At 44.7% G+C, this 22820-nt stretch overlaps 1 protein-coding gene across 16 annotated transcripts in view; it reads left to right on the forward strand.

Moving 5' to 3' along the window:
* LOC138921502 (ATP-binding cassette sub-family D member 2-like) overlaps positions 1-6482 on the forward strand; it is a 51717-nt gene extending 45235 nt beyond the window's left edge. For 2 of the 16 annotated variants that reach the window (XM_070255669.1, XM_070255660.1), the window contains 4 exons: positions 1082-1185; positions 2053-3516; positions 4317-4430; positions 6119-6482. Coding sequence is in view for 7 of the 16 variants with exons in the window: in XM_070255660.1 (XP_070111761.1) it covers positions 1082-1165 (84 nt within the window). In the remaining 9 variants the exon portion in view is untranslated. Of the gene's footprint in view, positions 1-239; positions 4431-6118 lie in introns of all 16 variants that reach the window. The other 14 variants (XM_070255670.1, XM_070255662.1, XM_070255666.1 and 11 more) reach the window with 10 other exon arrangements.
* The last annotated feature ends 16338 nt before the right edge of the window (positions 6483-22820 follow it).

Below are 22820 nucleotides of genomic sequence, written 5' to 3' on the forward strand. Positions count from 1 at the left end.
CCCTCTCTCCCTGCTGCCCCTGAACAAAGGCTCCCATGAAAGCTAGGACAGTCGCTCTGACACCTGCCCCATCACCAGATGAACCTCAGGAGCTCTGGGCCCAGGGGTGTCCTGACTGGAGCCAGAACACAGGAACAAGGGAAGTTATAAGACCTGAATAGTACTTGGCATCGGATTTGATAGACACTGCAGGGACTGAAAAACTCTTTAGCCAGTTTTCTTCTTTTACTATCTCATAGTTTGTATTTCATTTCCATCAAATGGCATGAAAGCATGTTATTGGCCAGCGAGAGGATGAAACCCTGATGTGGACCTACCCTAAACCTAGTGTGAATTCTGAAATCCTCACGACTGATCACAGTGACTTCTCCTTCTACCTCTTCAGCTCTGTTTTCCCTTGGAACCTGTTGTCTGTCTAGCTCAGGATCTCCGTGCTCACACCTCTCTGGCCTTGCTTGTTTCAGCCCAAGGTTAGCCACTTTGCTGGTTCTCGTGAGCATCCCTGATGCCCTTGCCTCTGTGAACTTCCATGATCCCTGCCTTCCCATCCTCAGCCGTGCCACTCATGACCCCCTTCAATATCTAGAATGTGAGGCCGCACCGAATAAAATCACATGAGTTATCTGCTGTTTATCTAGTTGGCCCTTTGATGGTTCTAACGTCCTCAATCCTTCACTGGTTGACCACAACATATTCTTAAAGTACTCCAAACCTGTTCCACTCTGATCAAGGTCCGTATTCCATCCCCACTGCCAAACTCGGCAAAATCATGTTTTGTGGGGACCAAGTCCATCAGTGTGAGTTTTCTCAAAATCTTTCTTATCTACATCAAATTCATTTTTGTATTTGCCCCTCTCTTGTTTTTCTTCTTTCCTCCAATAAAGAAATTTCCCTTGGTATTATCTAATCAAGTTGAAAATGTACATGGTCCCTGACTCAGTATTTTTTTCTGTCTCTTCATCTCCTTGCTTATTTTCCTGTTGACTTATTCTATGTATTTTTTTTAGAAGGTCTGTTTAGTTCTTAGGAGGATGAAGCTGTAGAGAGAGCCATGCTAATTATGTGTGTCCCTTTCCTCCAGAATCTCAGCCTCCTCCAAAATAGACACAGAGGTCGGACACTGTCATCCTGGAGCTCAGAGCTCAGTGGGAAAGATGGAGTATGAATAAAGTGTAACAACGCAACGTAAGTACTATAACGGATGTCCACTCCAGGTACGGGTGTGGCACAGAGCAGCGGATGAACTCAGTGGGGGTGGAGGCAAGAAAGGGTTACAGTCAAGGAACAGCTGAGCTGGATCTTAAAGAATTATTAGTTCAGTAGACAAGGTGGGGAGGTAGCCATTAAATATTTGTTAGATTAGTAAACGAAGGGCATATCCCACAGAGAAAACAACGGGTGACAAAAGAGTGACGAAGTGACACAGCTCTGTCTCTTGAGGAAAAGTGCAGGCTCAGTCTAGCTAAAGCAGGTGGGAGGAAGAGAAAGCTGGCAAATGGGCCTGAGAGCTCAAAAACTAAAATAAAGAATATACCTAAGAAAATTAGATGAAGGAAATAATACTGATAAAAGCAGAAAATATTGGTTCAAGAAATCATAAAAACAGTAGCATTAACACTTAATTCCAAGAGTTGTTTCTTGAAAAGAAAGAAAGAGCAAGAAAGGAGAGACAGCAAGAGACCAGAAAGGCAAGAAGGGATGGAGGGAGGATAGAAAGAGGTCTTGTAAGTTTAATCAGGGGAAAAGGAAAACATGTACAAAGTAAATGTATTGAAAGTGTATTTATAGAGGGCTCGATACTTCCCAGGTCCTGGGCAAGGTGTTGGGGACAAACAGCTGTATAGACAGACATGTTGTCTGCCTTTGAGGAGCTGAATTTTAACGAAGAAAGTGCTTCTTTAAACATGTAACTACACAGACAAAATATAATCCACTAATTGTGATATGTGAAGGCAAAGTAAAGAATACAGCGAGAGGCTGGAGCAAGGTCAGAAATTAACTTGGGATTGGGTGCTGGGTCGTGAAAGGCTATCTGAAGATGTGGCATTTCAGCCAGCATCTGGGAGAGGAGGATGAGTTAACCAGACAAAGAGTGACTGCAGAAGAAATCCAGGGAGAAAACCAGCCCGTGTGAAGGTCTTGAGGTAAGAAAGTCCAAGTCACTGGAAGAAGGTGAGTGGGGCTGCAGTGAACAGAGGAAGCAGAGAGTTGCCAAGACTTACAGGGAGGGTGCCAACAGTGTCAGTTTGGCCAGGACCAGGGGGAGGGTCCTGGCGTGTAAGACTTTCAGATTTAACACTGGGACAGTCCCAGGCAAACCTGGATGAATTGGTCACCCTATTTACAGGCCTCATTCAAGATTTTGGACCTTAGCAGCAGAACAGTGTGGCAGCCATAATCGAGGCAGCCATAGTTAGGATGGAGAGAAATGGACGGATTCAAGAAATATTTAGATGTAAACTGGCAGAACTTGAGGACAAAATGATAGCCAGGGAAGGGGTTAGGGCAGGGGGAATAATCTAGAATGAACCGCAGATTTTTCTGGCTTTGGAAACCAGAGGGATGTGCATTAAAAAGGAATGAATACCAAAAGAGACGACGCTAAAGTTGTTCTTTGACATTAACTGTCAAGTGAGAGCTCGAGGTTTGATCACATTTGAGCACACAGGAATAAATTTTGGTACCCTCCATCTCTCCCACCCCTCAGATTGAAATAGAAAGTGGGCCTGGTAGAAACCCAAATGTGCTCCAGACAGAATTTGGAATTCAGTTTGAACCTGTAAAGAAGTGGAGTGTTCCTCACCCTGATAAGGGGACAAGACAACATAATAAGTAAAAGGAAAACCGGAAGGCATTCAGCCTGCATTCAGATGGCATGTCAAGAACTGTGTTACTCTTGTCCCCTCGTCCAACTCTTAGACTCCCATAATTAACCCAGAGGAAGTTGTAAGTGAAATACTTATGAGGTCCTTTCAAAACTAGACACTTGACACATGTGTTATAGAAACCTTATAAAAAGGAAACTGGATTCTTGTAAATTTTAAGATTATATTAATTCAGACACAAAGACACTCCTATGAATTTTCACAAAAATACTCAAATCACAGAGTTTGTTCTGCCTGCCATTGAGATGTGGGGGATTTTGCTGTGTGCACTAAATTCTCTTCTTCTTCTTTTATTTATTTACTTATTTATTTCCTTCTTCTCCCCAAAGCCCCCCAGTACGTAGTTGTATGTTTTAGTTGTGAGTCCTTGTTGTGGCATGTGGGACGCCACCTCAGCATGGCTTGATGAGCAGGGCTATGTTCGCACCCAGGATCTGAACCGGTGAAGCCCTGGGCTGCCAAAGCAGAGCACATGAACTTAACCACTCGGCCACAGGGCAACCCCTAAATTCTCTTCTTTAACTGCCCATGTCACGAGAGCACAAGACTAGAATGAAGACAAGCACGGGAGACCAAGGATGAGAGTTTATTGAACATGAAGGTCTCATCCACATTCGAAAGCACAATCCCGGTGAGACCTCAGTCATGTATCTAGACGGGTGAGAACTTCCTTCCAGTGTCCCTGAATCCCAAATGGAAGGATGCTTTTCCTGTATGTGGGAGCCGAACGCCAGGGCTTGGAAGGGCTGCCAAACTCATTCAGCCCAGTCTTACATCCGCAGTCTGTTTTTCAACACTCCTTCACTCGTTTATTAATTTAACAAATATTATTGGCACCTGCTGTATACACGGCACTCTTCTAGGGACTTGGGATCTGGTGGTGAACAAAACAGACACCAGTTCCTCCTGTCGTTGACATTATGTTCTAAAGAAAGGATTCGAGTAGTAAACAATAAGAATAAGCAGTAAACGTAGTGAATAAGTGACTTACATAGTACCATAGGTTGGAAGGTGAAAACAGTGCAACAGAGAAATAGGAGGGCAAGGAAAGAGATCCGAGCGATGGTGAGGTGTCAGGGTACAGCTTAAATAAGGTGGTTGAGTAGCTTCTTGTGAAGATGATGTTTGAAAGCAGATTTGAAAGAGGTGAGGCAGTTAGCCACGGGGATCTCTGGAAGGAAAGCCTGGTTGGTGGTTTTATTTCCCTCCAAGACAGTCCCAAGTGCTCTAAAGTGGGATGTTTAGCAAAGTGCTCCACTGGGTTCAGAAGCTGGGCTTTGCTCAGGTCCCAACCATGAGTCATGTGTCCTAATCAGTTTGTTCTAGAGTATTCTAAATAGCCCACCACCCTCACAAGTCCCCTGCCCCCAGAGCCCCTGCTTCAGCTCTCCCTGCTGTAGGATAATGGATGTCGTGGAATTGTCTGTTTAGGTTTCCAGCTTCTGCAGGAGGAAGTACAGAAGCTCCGAGATTAGACCACACAGGGTCTAAACCTGCTTCTGCCGCTGACTGGCTGTCTGTCCTTCATCAGGTCATTTAACCTCTGTGAGTCTCAGTTTCCTTATCTGTAAAGACAAGATGATCATGTCTGTTCAATGGGGGTGTCATTAGTATTCCCAGAGAAATTGTGTGTATAGCGCTTGGCATGGTGCTTGGCACACAGTAAGCATGTAACTAAAACTAAGACTCTGGTGGTGCCCACTCCAGTGCCATCTCCTTGAGGGCAAGGCCCCTCTTGTCTTCCATTCTAATTGACCAGTGCCTGGCATACAGCCTGGCCCGTGTAAGGATGGTCGTGAGCAATGGAGTGCAGTTTGTCCAGGAACACCCAGGAGAACACACCCGAAGCCTCACTGGAGGACTCAGCCTCCTCGTCTGGTTGGTAAATAGCCACCCATCCATCCGTTCACCAGGATGACGAGTTTATACGCCCACACCAGAATCAGATTTTTCCTTTTCTTTTCTTTCTTTCTTTTTTTTTGTGAGGACGACTAGCTCTGAGCTAACATCTGTTGCCAGTCTTCCTCTTTTTTGCTTGAGGAAGACTGTCGCTGAGCTAACATCTGTGGCAGTCTTCCTCCATTTTTTGTATGTGGGACACTGCCACAGTATGGCTTGGTGAGCAATGTGGAGGTCCATTCCTGGGATCTGAACCTGTGAACCCCAGGCTGCTGAAGGAGAGTGCACAAACTTAACCACTATGCCACTAGGCTGGCCCCCAGAGTTAGATTTTATTCCTCTTTTTTCCCTGAATTGACTGTCTTGGGAAGAGAAGAGTAGCCATGTAAGGGGACGTGTGTGGGGAAGGTTTCTTCCCTACAAGAAAGACTCTAATAAATGAAACTGTTTCTTATCCAAGTTATAGTATTTCTTGGCACTTTTTTCTTTCAAAATGTGTTTTTTGTCTAAAATTGAAGCGTAATAATAATAATAAAATTCTCTAGAGTGTCAGGCTCCAAGTTAAAGGTAGGCTGTGATTCTGTATATAGAAGAGCTTCATAAAGAGAATCAGAACTCTGATCCCAAATGCCTCGCAGTGTGGGCAAAAAGGTACCAAATTAAAAAGACTGTTGCCAAGTTTCCTTTCTTACTGCGTTTTGAGTTTCAGCACTATAACGGCATGGCGCTCAGACTCTGTCAGTATGCATTGGACTCTGGTGGCTAATGTGCAAAGTCCATAATTACCCGGCCCTTCTGGATGTCCCAGCAGGAACCAAGTGATGAGGACCTGCAGGCATCTCTGAGCCTCCTGAGGTTGAGGGCCGGTGGGTGGAAACCCCATTCTGGGCCAAGGGAAGTGGCAAGATAGTCATTCTTGCTGTGAGCTGGTTTGAATACAGATGTGAAGTGAAGAGGTGATAGTGCTGTGACGCTGTCTGCTGTCCAGGCTTGTGGCCCCAGTCGAGCCTGTAGCCTGTCGTTGTGAATAAATCTGATGGGTGGCCGTGCCAGTGACTCCTCCTTCCACAGCGGTCTCCTGGCCTGTCGAGGGTGTGTCCACAGCTGAACAGAAATCCCACCAGTTTTCCACTTTGCCCTGGAACAAAGGTTGACCCAGAGCCTCTGAGCTAATTCTGGCCACTGCTTGTTCTGTCAGTAAAGTTTGACTGGAGCACACCCGTGCTCGCCCGTTTATGGCCTGGCTGTGAGGGCTTTTGAGCTATGATGGCGAATTGAGTGGTTGTAGCAGGGGCCTGCAAAGCCTAAAATGTTTATCATCTGACCCTTTACAGAAATGTTGCCAACGCCATTCTACGTGAATGAAGGTGTGTGGAGTGCTTGCACCCAGAGAAGGTTGTGAGATCGTTGTCATCACCCAGACGTGGTAGCAGACACCTGCACTCACACTCAGATGAATCTGGGGCTGGCCTGGGACCTCGACGCAGACATCTGGTTGCAGCCGAAAGACATCGTCCCTCACCTTAAATTAAGGACGTTAACGTGAAATGGACTGGTCTTGTAGTTTTGTTTGTACTTGATTTTTAAGTTTGTTTTGGTTTTAGAGTTGTGTAAGAGCTAAAAGAATAAGGAAGTTTTACCAGGATGTCTGTTTGTAAATATTTAATTTATGTTTGAATAAAAGTAATTCGAGTGACACTAGAGCTCCTGGAGCAGTTTCGGAGGGGGATTTGTACATGACTCAGGTTGGAGAAACATGGCTGAAGCTTCTCCCTCTGCCCTTCACGCTGGCTTCCCTGCCTTCTCTTCTCTCTCTGCTCTAAGCTATATCCTTTAACCCGAGGCTGGCAGACATCTTCTGTGCAGGGTAGATGGTAAATGCTTTTAATGATCTCTGCTGTTTAGCACAAAAGTGGCCATAGACAAGGTGTAAACAAATGAGCATGGCCGTGTTCCACTAAAACTTTATGGATGACACTGAAATTTAAATTGCATTTAATTTTCCTGTGCCATAATACGTTCTTTTGATTGGTTTTTGACCGTGTGAAAATGCAAAAATCATCCTTAGCTCATGAGCTGGAAAATAAAATGACAAAGGACTGGACTAGGCACATAGGCCATAGTTTGCTGACCCCCGTCCTTTGATATCAATGAATGTGTCTTTCCAAACAGTAGATTTTCTTGTGTTCTTGCTTAAAAATCTGCACTTGGACCCATGTTTCTTATTGGGTTAAGTCCGTTCACCAGGCATAGCACTTCCTCCTTTAGGATATTTTTCCAATCCCATTTTCTTCTCTAGCCCTTGATGAAATCTGTGCTCTGAACACATTGAACTCATTATTGTTCCTCTGTTTTCCTGCCTTCTTTTTTTTCGTGTCATCTTGCCTTTTGCATGCAGTCTTAGCCCAGTACACCCTTCCCCTCATTCTCACCTGGCAGCGCCCTAAATGTTGCTCCTGAGCCGTCTCTCCTGCACAGTGTCCCATCTGCACAAGCACCGCAGGCTGCTCCCTCCTGCACTCCCACCTGGTACTCAATGTCCTATTAGAGAGAGCACTTATGAGGGTGAATTCTAATTGTTTATCTGAGGGGTTTCTTGCCCTGATCACAGGAGCCTTTTGAGACAGAGATTCTGGCAATTTATCAACATCTAGCAAGGTATCCTAACACCAAGTAGATGGTCAAGAAACATTGGCTTAGCGAACGGTCCAGCAGTTATTAGTAATAGAAATAACAGCTACTATTTATGACTCCTTCTTATCCTTCAGACACTGTACTGAGCACTTTGCATGTATGATCTAGTTAGTATGTCAGGTTCAATGAATTTTCCCTCCCTCTCATTGTTTTTCTTAGGTCACAACTCCTTAATGTCATAAGGTACTTAATGTATATTCCACAGTGGAATTTTAGGCATGGAAGATAGGCTGATGGGGGGATATTTAGGTCCCTTAAATCCCATTCGCTCTGCTGCATGATTAAGCCAATTCCACCTTCTTGCCCTATAGCAACCCCATGTCCTAAAACAAAGAAAAGCCTACCAAGTTCTTATTAAAGAAAAGATAAAAATAAACTGTTGGCACTTCAGCAGACTTCTGCTTCAGCTTTGTCACTGGGTGAGATTAGGGGTACGCCTGCTTTAGTGGAGTCTCCAGGACATCAGTGATGCTCGGGTTCGAGTCAGAGAGGGCCCCAGGGCCCTGACTGTGCCTCTCCTCCTGGCTGAGGCAAGAAGAGGCCCTTTGTTGGGCAGTGGCTGCTTTCCAAATGGAGAGTCCTTAATGACTCTTCGACTGCTTTACACCCTGAGGATAATGAGTAATGTTGCTGCTTGGTGGTTCAGCACCAATGTTTCAAAGAAGATACACAGAACATGCAACAAATCCAGAATCTGAACCCGTCCCAGGGAGGAAAAGGCGTCTCCTTCAAGGTTCAGTAGAAGAAGTCCATCCTTCTGGGAAATGTATTTAGAGGGGAAAATTTAAATAAATATAAGAGGCCCTTGTGAGTTTTTGTGCAATTACAATTCATTTTTGTCTTGTTCTTCCATGGTTGAGGATACACGGTAGGAAGGTCTTTACAAGGAAACATAAAGTGCAAGGCAGTGGAGATAACAGAATTTTTCTGAAAACTTGGGATAGTGCCACCTTTTCTAGCTACTTGTCCCAAAGCTCCTTTCCAGAAATGTTCACTGGTTCATTCCTAGCCTGTGGCATGAACTGTGGCAGACGCTGGGGCAGTGACAGAGCCGACTCAAGGGTAGAGTCTGACTTTGCCCCGTCTAGGCAGGAAGCCTCTTCCCTAAACTGAGTGAAGAGGGGAGAGTCAACTGTTTGGGGCTGCTACTGAGCAAGGATGAGAGAGACGAGTACAGAGAAATGCTCAGTGAGTTTGACAATGCTGGAGCAAGAGTGAGGTTGCTTGAGGAGTGAATGGAAAGAGAGGGAGTGGAAAAGATGGGTGTAGACAAACTGTTTGGATAAAATTTGCTATGAAAGTCAGAGTCACAGTGGCAGTAGCGTGCAGGGGAGGGTAAGATCCGAAAGAGCCTTTTGTGAGCATTTTTTTTAGTGGAAAAGGCTTATCTACCTAATTTCAAAAGAATTCCTGATGGCAATTGCTGATCTTTTTTCTGTCCTTATAATGTCACCTTTTCCAAAATGTCGTGTAAATGGAATCACACAGTAAATCCCTTTCCGAGTCTGTCTTCTTTTCCTTGGCAAAATGCATTTCAGATTCCTCCACATTGTTGTGTGTCTCAACGATTCATTCCTTTTTATTGCTGAGCAGTATCCCCCCTGTATGGACGTACCAGTTTCTTTATGCATTCACCAAAGGGCACTTGTATCATTTCCAGTTTTTGACGATTGTGAAGAGAGAGCTGCAGTCAACATTCACACGCAGATTTCTGTGTGTACGTGTTCTCCTTTGTCTGGGGTAAAGAGCCAGGAGTGGGGTTGCTGAATTATATGATAATTGTATGTTTATTTTTACAATAACTCCCGAATTATTTTCTAAAGTGGCTTTACCATTTTGCTGAGTGTAATTTGTTCAAAAATTAGTGACTAAAGTTAAAATTTATGAAACACCAAAGGCAAGGACCTGGTAAACAGGGAGAGAGCAAAGATACAGAATCAAGTGGGGAAAGGTGAATCTTCAAATTCCCAGAAAGAAGCAAATGGGATGCAGTAAAGAGGAGCAGGGGATGGCCTCACACAGAGGAACACCACCTTTCTGAGAGAGGAGACAGGATGGGTGGGGGTGGGTGCAGTTATTGGCTTGTTAGCAGAAAGTTGAGAAGAAGTTTCTATCTTTGAGGCAGAAGCTAGCAAAAGAAAAAAGGGGAGGTGGAAGTTTGAGAAGAGCAGAGATTTAAAGCAGTCTGCAGAGTGTGGGGAAACGAGCTGCCTGGAGAAATGTGGTAAGATGTCGGGCAGTGTTGGGCTGGTGATCGGTGATACCAGTCTGCTCTCTGGAAGCTAATGAGTTTATGATACCAGCCAGAGAGTAAACTGAAGTGCTGGATGGTTAATCCAGGCTGGACAGACAAGCAAGTGAAGGCAGGCCGGGATGATGGATGGAAAGAAAGTCAGAGTTGGTTCATTATTAAGTTCTTGCCCCAGCTTCAAACTCACCTGGAGCTGGGACTGGTAATCTGAAAATGACATTTCTGCATGGCCAGACGGTTTCTTATTAGACTGTCCCAATAGAGAGAGAGAGAGAGGGAGAGAGAGAGACAGAGAACACTAGAGGATGATTGCAAGGCTGAAGGTGGGAGAAGGGCCTTGCTCATTCCTGTGTTCCCGTTGTTGCTGCGACCATCCCCCTTGCAATGCTTCACCATGTTGTCAGTGACGCTTCCTTCTGGAAGCTGCAGTTGAGTCCAGTTTGCAGCTCTTCCAGCCTCTCAGAACCAGCTTCATGGCACCCTCTCCAGGGCAGCCGCAGCAGCCGGCATTGCGCCTCCTCTGAGATCTGGGCCCTGGGCCCATGGGCCCTCCTCCAAGCTTCCATGATTCAACACGCCCAACTTCTTCCCTTTGTTTTCCCCTTTCTAGTGGTACTAGCTGCTTCCTGCAGTTGCACCCTCCCTTAAGGTTAGAATTTTGCCTGTTCCTTTCTCAATACCAGTTAACACTTTTTAGTATTAAATTGTTTCTGTTCAAATAAGTTGTGTGATTTCTTTCTCTTGAATGGGCCCTGAGGGCTCCAGGAAACACTGAACTGGTGGTACCTAAGAAGTGAAAGACCATAGTAATAAAAATATTTGAGGCAGTGAATTGGAAGCTTAGGAAGTTTGTGTGCTTGAATTAGTAACTTAGAGTGGAAGAGTGTGAGCTTGATGACCAGCTGGAGGCTGCTCTGGTCAGTGGATGGCTGAGCTGGAGTGGAGGGTCAGGTTACTGGAGATGAGGGAGTCCCAGGCCTGAGATGCATGGCATGGCCAGTGAAACCAGCCCAGATGACGACGGGGCTGGGACGGAGAGGAAAATTGTGTGCCAAGAATTAAATAAATAACCAGGCAAAGTCTAGAATGTCATCCGATGAAAGGGATATGCAAAGAATAGGCGGTCAGAGTTGAATGACCTGAACTTCAGAAGAATAGTTTTTTCTTTGTTCTTTAATGAGGTTATAAAATTTTTCTGACAGGTGTGCAAAAACTTGAATAAATAAAAAATAGATATCCAAATCCTGGATGGAAACTCTTCATCCTCTCCAATCTTAATCCCAATAGGACTTTCTGGACCTTGATGACAAGTTCCTAATTGTCATCTGTGCGAATGTTATGCCAGAAACAGGAGAATTTTGAGGGGAAAATGAGGGGGAAGGAGCTTTGAATAGATACTGCTGTGTATTCTACAACAGCAAACCCGTGACATAGGAATACACAGATCAATGGAACAGACTGGAGAGTCTAGAATTAGATCAAAGATAATGATACGGAAGTTTAGAATCGGATAAAAGTGGCATTTCACGTTTGTGGGGAGAATAATTTGCAGATAATTGCTTAATCATTTGGTAAAAAAATGTTAGACTTATGTAGTTGAATACATAAAGGAGGCAAACATTCTTATTAAGTTACAAAAGGAATGGGGCCGGCCCCGTGGCCGAGAGGTTAAGTTCGCACACTCTGCTTTGGTGGCCCAGGGTTTCGCCACTTTGAATCCTGGGCGCAGACATGGCACCGCTCATCAGGCCATGCTGAGCCGGCATCCCACATGCCACAACTAGAAGGACCCACAACTAAAAATACACGACTGTGTACCTGGGGGCTTTGGGGAGAAAAAAGGAAAAATAAAATCTTTAAAAAGTACCAGACTATTATGCTGTTATTTAAAATGACGCTTCAAAGAAGTTTCCACGCATTGTTCCTATGGCTGTTCCAGGCACAGGCTGTTATCTCTGTGGACTCCACATCTTGGATGTAACAGGCAAGTACATCCCCTCCTTCCCCAGCCTGTAACATTGTAACATTGAAAATGATAGCCTAGATTCTAGAAGGTACATGAAATGGAAATAACTGATGGGAAGGTTCAAGTCATTCTGAACATTTTCAATTGCAGCTTCTCCCCAGTTGAAGGGTGTCCTGAAGACCCCATGTCCGTAAGATGGGCCTGTGGTCATCTGTTTTGATTCGCCTATTTGATCTCCATTTAAAAACCATCTCTTCCAAGTCATGTAGCTTGGAGTGGCATGGGGGTCAGGAATTCCCTCAACATCTATCTGGCTCCAAGAGTGGGCACATGACAGGGGCCTGACCTGGCCAATCAGGGCTTTCAACCATCAGAGCTGGGGCAGATCATAAAGAGTTGATGTGTTTGTCGTGATTGACATCTTCAAGCTCCTGGATCCAGCTGCACCTGAAATCTACCCCACTACTGTCTAGATGTGCAAGCTACAAGCCCTTAGAAATTATTTTATTGAATTAAGCCAGTCTTAATTGAATTGGATTCTTTCCCTTGAAACTCCAGAGTTCTGACTCACATGGTAGAGAGGCACAGTCACAATGGCAAATATCAGTCTCCTTTGCCCTCTCGCTCTACGTCAAGCATTTACCTGAACCTTTTATACTCGAAATTTCTCCTGATAGATAACTATACTAACAGCTTTCAGCCTGCCTTAAAATTTCATACCTTTCAGAATACATTTTTATAAGTATTTTAATTAGAAGGTGGGAGAAAGCAAATTTATACAAATCCTTGAAAAGTCGTTTAGCAATATATACTAAGAACCTTAAAAAAATAACTCTTTATACTTTGTCTCAAGAATTTCCCTTTTTAGCATCCAACCTAAAGACATACTTAGTAATAGGGGTTTATGCTAAGGATACCTGGGAAATTAGGAAAGACAAGAACCTCAATTGCCAAGCTGCCAGTTCTCACAGAGACTAGAATGTTGTTTAAGCTCAGCTCATCCAGGATTCCATGCTCCTACAGACAGTAGGCTGTGCTGCCCCCCTCTGAAACACATTGCTCCCCACCTCGTCATAACGGTGACTGACTGACTCTCTACATTTTATTGATCCTATTGTTACTAAATGCTCTCTCCTGAGCTTCTTGGTACCCTGTAGCTTTTGCTTATGGCATCAGCCACCTCAAAGTCTGGTGCTGCCCTCTTCCTGTGTGTCTATTATCCTCTACCCCACCACCAACTGCTGATGTACGGTTCCTGCTGACAGTAGTTCCTACGGACCCATGGCTCCTGATGAACAAAAGCTCCTACTGAAACCTGTCTCCTTTTGACCTGTGGCCTCTGCTGACTCATGGCTCGTGCTGACTCATGGTTTCTAGAGATCCACGGTTCTTTCTGACCCTTTGCTCCTGCTCATCCATGGGTCCTGCTGACTTACATCTTCTGCTGACTCATGTCCTTTGCTGAAACATAGCTCCTGCTAAGCCATGCCTCTGGTCACCATGGCTTCTGGAGGGAAGAGGAAAAGGAGCCAGCCTTTCAGAAGATGCAGGGCTCCAGGAAGCTAGACCTCAGTTCGGGGTAGGCCTGGAATGTCAACAAAGATCTGCAGCACTGATTGTGGACGCTGTCTAGGAGGGCAGTATACCCCCCCACACACTTGCTGCGCCCTTCCCCCTAGTGAACCGGCTCCATTGCCCATTGTCAACCCCACGGTATCTGAGAGGGACCATGAAAATCTTCCCGTCCTAGGCTAGGGGAAATGCAGTCACTTTTTGCAGAAAATCCCTCACTCTACTTCTTCAAGCATGTTTTCTCTGTGGAGCTCCCAAAAAGCCAGTTTTTGCAGTGTGTGTGACGATTTTTGAGCACTCTAGAAAAGTTTATCTTCTGTTTTAAAAGAAATAAGTTCCTGTAGGGGAAATAATACCTGAATATGAAATATTAAAAAAGAAAGATGGCAGGAAACACAGATTTATAGATTCTCAGGGATAGAAAATGCCCTTGAACTGTGAACTCCCCATCTTTTGTGTGAGTGTCTTGCACAGCATGTTGCCTGAGAACAATCCAGCCTCTCCTTGACTGCCTCCAGTGAGCACGAGCTTATTCATCCTGGAGTGAGACCATTCCATTGTTGCCTAGTTGTCATTATGGCAGAGACTCCTCACACGGATCCCAGTATCTTTCTCCCTGTAATTAATTCAGCTGTAGGCACCGACAAGGGGGACAAAAGGTGAATTCTCATATCACAATTCTTCAAATATTTAAGTACAAACTATTAGATCACTCACTTATTCATTCTTTCGTTTCCAGGAACAAATAATTATCCAGCCCCAATTGTCATTAGTGCTAAGATTGGAAATGCCACCCTAGCCCAGTCTAACATAAAGTGAAATATTATTGTTCCCAAAGAAGGGTTACCGGACATGAAGGACTATTTTTCCTCAAAATAATCTTGAGGATTGAGGGGAGAAAACGGCAGGCCTGAAAGCATTTTTTTCTCTCCCTTCACCCAAGAGTATGAAAATGAAGTTCTCGCCAGCCTTCAATTTCATAGTCTTCTAAAAGAGGTTTTCATGACATTGTTCTACTCCTCCTTGTCCTTATTGGAAAGAATGGTGAGGTGCTCAGTGCCTTGCGGCTGTTCTTTGAACAAAGACAGCTCCTTGCTCACTGCTTATAATGAGCCTCAAAGGTCCTCTCTGTGTCTCCGAGCTGCCTCCTGTCCTGGCTGATTCCTACCCTGGAGTCACACGTGTGGAAGCACAGCCCGGCAAGTCTGCGGTCTGTACCAGAGAGATGGGGGTTGCGACTAAGCCTCTGCTTGTGATTCCCAGCCACCTGGCAAATTCTACTCACAGAAGAAACCCTTTGTTGTTCCTACTCCTCTTGCTGCTGAATGTGTTGAATGCTAATGATCTGAGTATGCTTTGCAGTGAATAAGGTGACAAGTTAATAGAGATGAGTTTATTTTTATTTTAAAGGCGAATAAAAACCTGGGAGTAATATTTGCCAGAAAAACAAGTCCTTAATATATAAAGAACTCTGACAAATCAATAAGAAATCCCAAAGCCTCATTATTTAATAAAAATCAAACTAGAACTGTAATAGTTTAGCCCACAAAATTATCTAATTTAAAAAAATTGTTGATTTGGGCTTAGGTATATCTGACCTACTGATGGGACTCTAAATGAGCACAAATTTCTAAAAAATCCAATCTGCAATAATGTATAAAGAACTTTTAAAACATAATACCCTTTGGAACAATAATTCTCCTTTTATGAATTTAAATTCGGGAAATAATTGGAGATTCATAGTCTTTTGTACAAGAATGTTATCAAAGCATTTATGATAAGAAAAATAGAAAGTATCTAAATTGTTAAAAAATTCTTATATCCAATAATGAAAAAATATGTGATCATTAAAATGGTGATTTTCTTAAAATTTTATAACATAAGAAAATGCCCCCAATCTTATGTGATAAGTAACAATTATATGAAATGTTTCATTTAGTATGTCATCGTGTGGGAGAATGAGCATGGATCAAGATAGAGAAAAAGCATCAGATTAGTAGCAAAGGTTATTTTTGGGGTGGTGGATCATGAGTGATTTTTTGTCAGTAACTTTATGATCACTCCAATTCCTGTACAAAAGGCATGTACAACTTGATAATTCACAAACTGTGAAAGATTTTAAAAATCTGGAGACAACAGGTCTGGAGGGAAGATCACTGAACTTAGGCTCAGACAGCCCCGAGTCTGACTCCAAGCTCAGCTGCTCTCTTAGGGTGGACCTTGACAATCCTGCCTTATCCTCTGGGGACCACAGGCTCGAAATGGGAAAACGGGAACTACCTCCTGCAGCCATCCTGATAGTTAAATGAAATGATAGACCATGAGAGTTGTGTCGAGGCTGCCCGCTAATTGTGAAATAACTGAAGAACTGAACTTGGGACATAAGGAGCCAGAATGATGAAACTCCTCTGGGCATGAAAGTGTTCACCCAGCCATGATAGTGTAGGAAATCTTGAGTTGGAATACTGAGTTGGAAACCACTTTTTGCTCTGGGATCTCATGCGAGTTACCTCATCTCTCTGAGACTCAGTTCCTTTACCTGCAAAACGAGGAATAGTAAAAGTACCTACTTCACAGTATCATGGGGTCAATAGATAATGCAGGAGTTAGCAAATACAGCTCGTGTGCCAAATCTGTTTTTATAAATAAAGTTTTATTGGAACACAGGCACCTACATCTGTTTACTTATTATCTGTGGCTGCTTTTGTGTCTCGAGGGCAGACTTGAGTCGTTACAACTGAGACCATGTAGCCCACAAAACCTAAAATATTTACTCTCTGGCCCTTTATGGCAGAAGTTTGCTGAGCCCTGAGAATGTATAGAAACAACCTAGAAGAGTGTCTGTCACTCAAAAGATGGTACTGCTATTATTATTAATATCATTATTGCCTGACTCCTCTGCTTAGAAGTAATTCTGAAAAATTACATAGTCCAACCCTGTTTTCCTCAGTATTAAACCTAATGAATCCCAGGAGGCAGAGTCATTCTTGCTGACTCACTCTTTAAAAACTGCCAGAGCAACAGTTCCTGAGGAATCCTTCTGCAATCCAGCCCAACACAGATCTATCGTCACCTTTAGGAAACCATTTTCTCTCCCAGCCTCGCTTTCACTGCTGTTTCTATGCATGTTCTGCTCCCGACCGAGAAAAAGAAGATCTTGGTGTGAACTTTCTGTGCAGCCACGTCTCTTACCATAAGAATAGTGTGTGGTCACATCACAGTTTCCCTTCCAAAGGCCATATGTCCCCAGTTCTCTGCTATTACTTGGGCAGGCTCTGGTCATAGGCATCTTTGGACAACAGGAATTCAGCCAGTGTAGACAGGGAGAGAGGCAGGGGTCAAGGAAACTGACCTCACTCTAGAGCTGGCCCAGTCCCAAATGTACAGTGACTCAACGGGGGCGGCAGTTTCCGGCTCCGCTGAGGAAATAGCGTGACCTGAGGAGCCCAATCCAATGGAGAGGGTGAGATCAGGGGAGCCCAGGCAGCAGGCAGTACCCAAAGTCAGCACAGGCAGATGGCAATGGCATTGGCTGTGGATCTGTCCATTCAGATCTCAAATGCCTGCTAGGGAAACTGAGGCAGAAGACGCTTTATGTGGATTGGGCTGATGTGGTGAAAGTAGCAGCAGTCTGTCTTATGAGCCTGTGAACGCCCAGGCTCAGGGTGGGTTATCCAGACACCAAGTCTCAGCCCAGCTCATTGGCTCAGGATGGGCGCAGAGGTGAGCCCGCAGCTGGGAGGTGTCGGGCTGCCGGAGGAAGTAAGCTGTGGAGGCTCCATCCCACACACACTAGCCTTTTCCCTTGGTCTCTCTCACCTGCAAAACATCAGTCACCCATGGATCTTGGTTGAACTTTCTCCACATAATTATGGAGCTCATGATGGGATTTTGATCCTGGTGAAATCCACGCAGAATTCCACTCTCTCCTGAAATGCCTGGTAATTCATCAAGCGTTTGGGTCTAGAGTGGGGCCTGAAAGTTTGTATTTCTAAACAAGTTCCCCACTGATGTTAGTGCTGCTGGTCCAGGGATCTTGCTTGGGGAAACTCTGGGTATAGGAACAACTCATGTGTAAAACAGAGGTATGGACCTTAAAGCGTGACCTCCATCTCCATTTCATCCAGATCAGAACCCTGAATAGGTGCTATCAATCCATTTTACAGATGAATAGAGTGAAGTACAAAGAGATAAAGTAGGTGGGCTCAAGAAAAAATGCTTGGGAGCAGTCATCCGGCTGGGGAGGGACCGGGGAGGGGAGGGCATGAACCAGGAGCTGCAGATGTCAGGGCCAGCAGAGGCCCTGCAGACACCCTTAGTGAACGAAGTCATTCTGCAGCAGCTTGGAGCACGTCCATTCTGTCTCCAGTTGTCACCACGGGAGAAAAGACGCCCAGTATTGCTAGATCTTCCAGTTTCTCAAGAGAAGTCAGAAATCCCAATTTTAAAGTGTAAATTAATTCCAAATTTTAAAAGTACTGTGCAAGCCAGGTGGTATACATCTGCCAGCTAACTTTGGCCCAGGGGCTGCACGTCTGCACCCTACGTGATAATGCTTTTCGATCCTTGCTGTGCAACTAGATTTCCTAGAGCCCTTTTTAAAACACGGATGCTGATGTAACAGGTCCGGGACAGCTCAAGATTTTTAATTTCTAATGAGTTCCTGGGTGATGCCCGGGCTCCTGATCCACGGACTGCACACTAAGTAGCAAAGCTCTGGAACAGAGCTGCTCAGTGTGTGGTCCGTGGACAGGCAGCAGCAGCATCACCTGGGGCTCGTTAACAACGCCTCCTCTCAGGCCCAGCCCCGGAAACACTGACTCCAAATTCTGGGGCTGGGGCTTCAGAAGCTGTGTTGTAATGCATCCCGTGGAGGATTCTTATGCACAAGCGACTGGGAGAGGCGCAGCCTGGGTCAGCGGGGCTCCACCTTGGTGGGCACTGGAATCACCTGAGGAGCCGTCCAGACACTGAGGCCTGGAGTCTCTTTTCATTGGCCTAAATGGGGCTGAGCTCCGGAATTTTTCAGTCTTCTCGGCCGGTTCTAATATGCAGTGAAGGTTGAAGCCCGTTGCCCTAGAAGTTCACATCAGGTTCTTCTGTGTATTTTGTCCAAACTGGAGAAATAGGAATGTGCTTTTTGAAAACAAAGAGGTGCTTGCAGCTAATGCCTGGGATTGGGGGTTGCATATGCCTGAAGCCACCGTGCCTGCACAGCAGCCCACGTGCCCAGGAGGAAGTGCCGAGAGGCAATGGGGGCAGGAGCCCTAACTCTTTCCCGGGTCCCAGGAAGCCATGGCCATTGGTTTCCCCGGCACTTCACAATTCTTCCCACAGACAAGTCCCTGTCGGGAAATGAAGCCAACACCACACTTGGCCACTTGGAGGATGATAACCGGCCAATGCCTGCAGCGGCCATTGGCCAAGGTAACCCATCCACAAAAAGCCCATCTGGCCAGGCAAAGAGGCCTGGCTTGAGTGATCTGCCTGGATGCATACTTATAAAGTAGGCCAGTCTGTTTTCTGGTTTTATAAGTTAATTGATGACCAGTTAAATGTCCAAAATAGCGATAGGAATCACAGCAGATGATGACCATCTGACTCCCCCTCCTGTGAGCGATGTTTGAACTCTCTGGTCTGGACTGTGGTCTCTAAAGACCAGTCGAGCAAGAAAACGGGACTAGTCCAGGGCTTCAGAACACAGAGAAAAGAACTGATATCAGAGTCCCAGAGGATGGTGGACTTGTTTCCAGTGGCAGAGTGCAGAGCGAAGGAACAGCAATAGAATCGTCAGGTCCTCCAAGCATACAAGGAGAAGGAAAGGGAACTAAAGTAGATAATCAGCAACATGGAGAAAGCCAAACAAAGCTGGTGTGTCCTGGAGGCAGAATTTGCAGAGCATCCCAGAGGACCATAGGTTGCAGATGTTTATGGGATGCTTGCGGCTGAGGAGGTGGACTGGAAAGGAGATACCAAGGGCAATAAGCCTGTCTGGACAACATCTCCCATTACTTCCTTCCACACTGGCCAGTTGGTCAACAAATATTCATTGAGCCCTGGCTATGGGCCAGCAATGGGTGGAGTTGGACTGAGCTGCTCCAGTTTCATCGATGATTAGTTTTAACGTGAGCAAGCGTGTTCTGAAGGTTCATTCAGACATTTTGCAAATATTTGTTGAGTACTTTTGTATTCTGAGTACTGTGTGTAACAGTAGGGATACCACAGCAGAGGAAGCATCCTGGACAGCTGCTTCCCTCTTGGAGTTTACAGGCTAGCGGTGGAGGCAGATCATAAACAGGCAAGAGGACGACACCGATAAAGATACTTCACTGCTGTGGAGACAAGCGATAGGTACTAACAAGAAAACTTTTCTTAAAGAAAACTTTTCCTTTAGGTGTGTGGAGACATTTCCCAGAAGAATGACATCTGAGTTGCTATCTGAAGAGCGAAGAGGAGTTAGGTTAGCCAAAGCCATTCTGAGCCCCTGGCAGAGGGCACAGAGTGTGCAAAGGCCTGGAGGCAGGAAGGGTCCTGACGTTTTCAAGAAATGGAAAGGAGGCTGGTACGGCTGGAACCTAGTGAACAAGGAGAAGGAACCAGCTCTTGCCAAGCCTAGTGTGTGATGCAAGGGACTTCGGCTTTGATCTGAGAGGAAGGAGATGTCATTTAAAGCTTTAAGGAATCAGGACAGCCTGATGAGTGAGGCTGGACACATTCTTCAGATTGTCAGTCTGCGATGATGCCCCAGTCACCCCTGATAAATGGAGTTTTGCCTGAACTCTAATTCCCACCAGATCAGGAGTTCTCAAGATGTCCAGGTGATGGAAGCTGTCATTTCCCAGCAGCGGCCCTAGCTGGCAACTAAATTCAGATTTCTTAGATATGATCCCAAATGTTTGTAGGACCCGTGTACCTTCTGATCTTCCTGCCCAAGAGATACAGCTCAGGTGACACTGCTGGGCTCACCTGAGCTCTTGGTTTGACTGCGGCATAGTCAGCTACTGTGTGCAGACGGCATCGGAGGCTCCAGAGCAAATGCACGGTGGTGTGCTCTCTGTATTTGTACGTTACAGTGGTTGAAGTGACCCGGGATCTCCTTAGTGTGCTCTCTTTAGTGGTCATATAGGATCCATCTTCTCACTACGATCTCACTATATACTGTCATGCGTCGCTTAATGACAGGCACACATTCTGAGAAATGTGCCTTTAGGTTATTTCGTCGTTATGTGAACATCATAGAGTTCACTTACACAAACCTAGATGGTATAGCCTACTACACACCTAGGCTATATGGTACTAATCTTAGGGGAACACCACAGTATATGTGGTCCATCGCTTTTCTGTGTTTTGGGGGAAGGCTCTCATATTGACCTCAAGTGTGTGTTTTGGAGGCTAGAGGACAACACACACAGAGACGTGGGACGTACACGTCCATAAACAGCATATCTCTAGAGACCAGTTCCCAGCATAGGGACTGTAGCTAAGCATCTCTGATAACGAGTAGGCTTCTTGAGATCCCAAACACGTAAATGGATTTTCTTTGACCCTGGGGTTCTTGTCCATGGGCTTGAGGGTGTCTAGGAAGTCCATGAAATGATATGCCAATTTCTGAGTGTAGATGATTGTTTCTGGGGAGAGGGTTGTCAGAGCTCCATCTAAATCAGCGGGAAACAAGGTTTCTATTCCTAAAGACGGCTCTAAGATTCAAAGACTCCAAAGAAGTCCACTGCCATGTGACCTGCTGACCACCTCTTTAGAAGTTATCTGAACATATTGCCACATATGCACCATTTAAACTCCTCTCACCATTTCTCAACTTTCTCTTCCAATTCCTTCCTCATCTGAGTCCACTGCACTATTTTCTCCATAGAGTTGGATGACTAGAAATTCAGTATTCTGCCTTTAAGATCACCTGCCAATCTTATGACTGACACAGGATGAGGTTCAAATTTCAGACATACTAAAAGGGATGTGGCCCAAAAAAGAGGAAAAATGCCTGTAGATTTGCATAGGGAACCATTCAGATGAGACATTTGCATTTCAGCAGGACTTACACATTCCTCATCACTTTTCTGGAATGCCCAATAGGGGGGCAATCACATGCCCTTTATACAATATTGCTACAAATATATGCTACACATTTGTTTGGAGAGTCTAACCAATTAAAGAAGGAATGAAAAAGAAGGCACTGAAATAAATAATAGGAAAAGAAGAAATAAAAACGTAGCATAGATAATATACATAGAAATTCAAAGAAGTAACAAAATTATCAATATGAGTTAAATACGTTGTAAAGTAAATAAATATATACAAACGTTAATATCACCCATGTTCACCAGCTAACCTAATTAGGTACTATTCTCAACAATAACAACAAAACTTATGAACCACATAAAAGCTTTGTGTCTATAAAGAGATGCGTCATGTTGTAAAGATGTCCATTCTCCCCAAGGCTTAGTTCACAGATTTACTAAACCATAAATGCCTGAGTTTTAGTTATTTTTGTATCCTCAGGACCTAGCCCCTAGCACAAACCCAATAAATATTTGGATGAATGAGCTCCAAACCAACCAAAATTATGAATGAATTTTTCTAAGAACTAGAAAAGAAGTGATACCTAAATTGATTTTGATGTGAAAATAGGAGAGAATAACTGAAAAAGAACAGCTGAAGGACAGCAGCTCTCCCAGATTTAAACCACTTTACAGATCCGCAGATACTCACACAGGGTGGTCTTGAAACTCACACACACACACACACACACACACACACAATGTCATGTCATTGGAAGAGGAAGCCAGTAAAAAGGTAGATATAGGAACTATAAGTTTAAAAACAGAAGCGTTTTAAAACAATGGAAGAATGAAGAACCACTGTTACCTTTTCAATAAATAACATCCAACCATAACCTGAATCTCCTCGACTCGTCTCTTTCTTTCTTCTTTGTCCCCAACACTACGTATGGTGTTAAATACTTTTTCCAATGAGTCTCCAAAGCCATTGTCTTCGCTCTGGCTGTCGTCCTCTCTCTTATCCTGTTGCACTAGCTTCCTCACTGGTCTCCTTTCACCTTCTCCTCTTTCCCTCCCTCCACAATCCTCACTCCACCTTCCCCCAGACTTGTCTTCCTAAAGCACCAGTTTTCTCAGGTTTCTGCATAGAAGGGCTCCCCAAATTCTACTGCAGTGGTCCTCCAGCTGTGATCCCCCCAAACTGGCACAGAGCTTTCTAATGATGGTCTTGCCCATATGAGAACAAAGCCAATCAATGCTGCCTGTCTCCAACAGTTGGTCTTCACAGTCAGTGGTGGTCATATATTTGTGTCCTGCCATCTTGTGGTGGTTTGGGGAGTATTATGAATCCTAGCATGTCCAAAAATGCAAAAGCAGTCAGAGTTTTGAAAAGATTGTAAGAGGAGATGAACAAGTATAATGAAAATTAAAGAACTTACAAGTAACGGTGTGGGAAATGATGCCTCAAGAGATTTTCAACGTCCTACAACAAAACTGCCCATTTTGGGGAAAGATAGCCATGAGTTTACGCTAAGCAAAAC

Source organism: Equus caballus, chromosome 30, assembly GCF_041296265.1.
Source record: "Equus caballus isolate H_3958 breed thoroughbred chromosome 30, TB-T2T, whole genome shotgun sequence".
Lineage (NCBI taxonomy): Eukaryota > Metazoa > Chordata > Mammalia > Perissodactyla > Equidae > Equus > Equus caballus.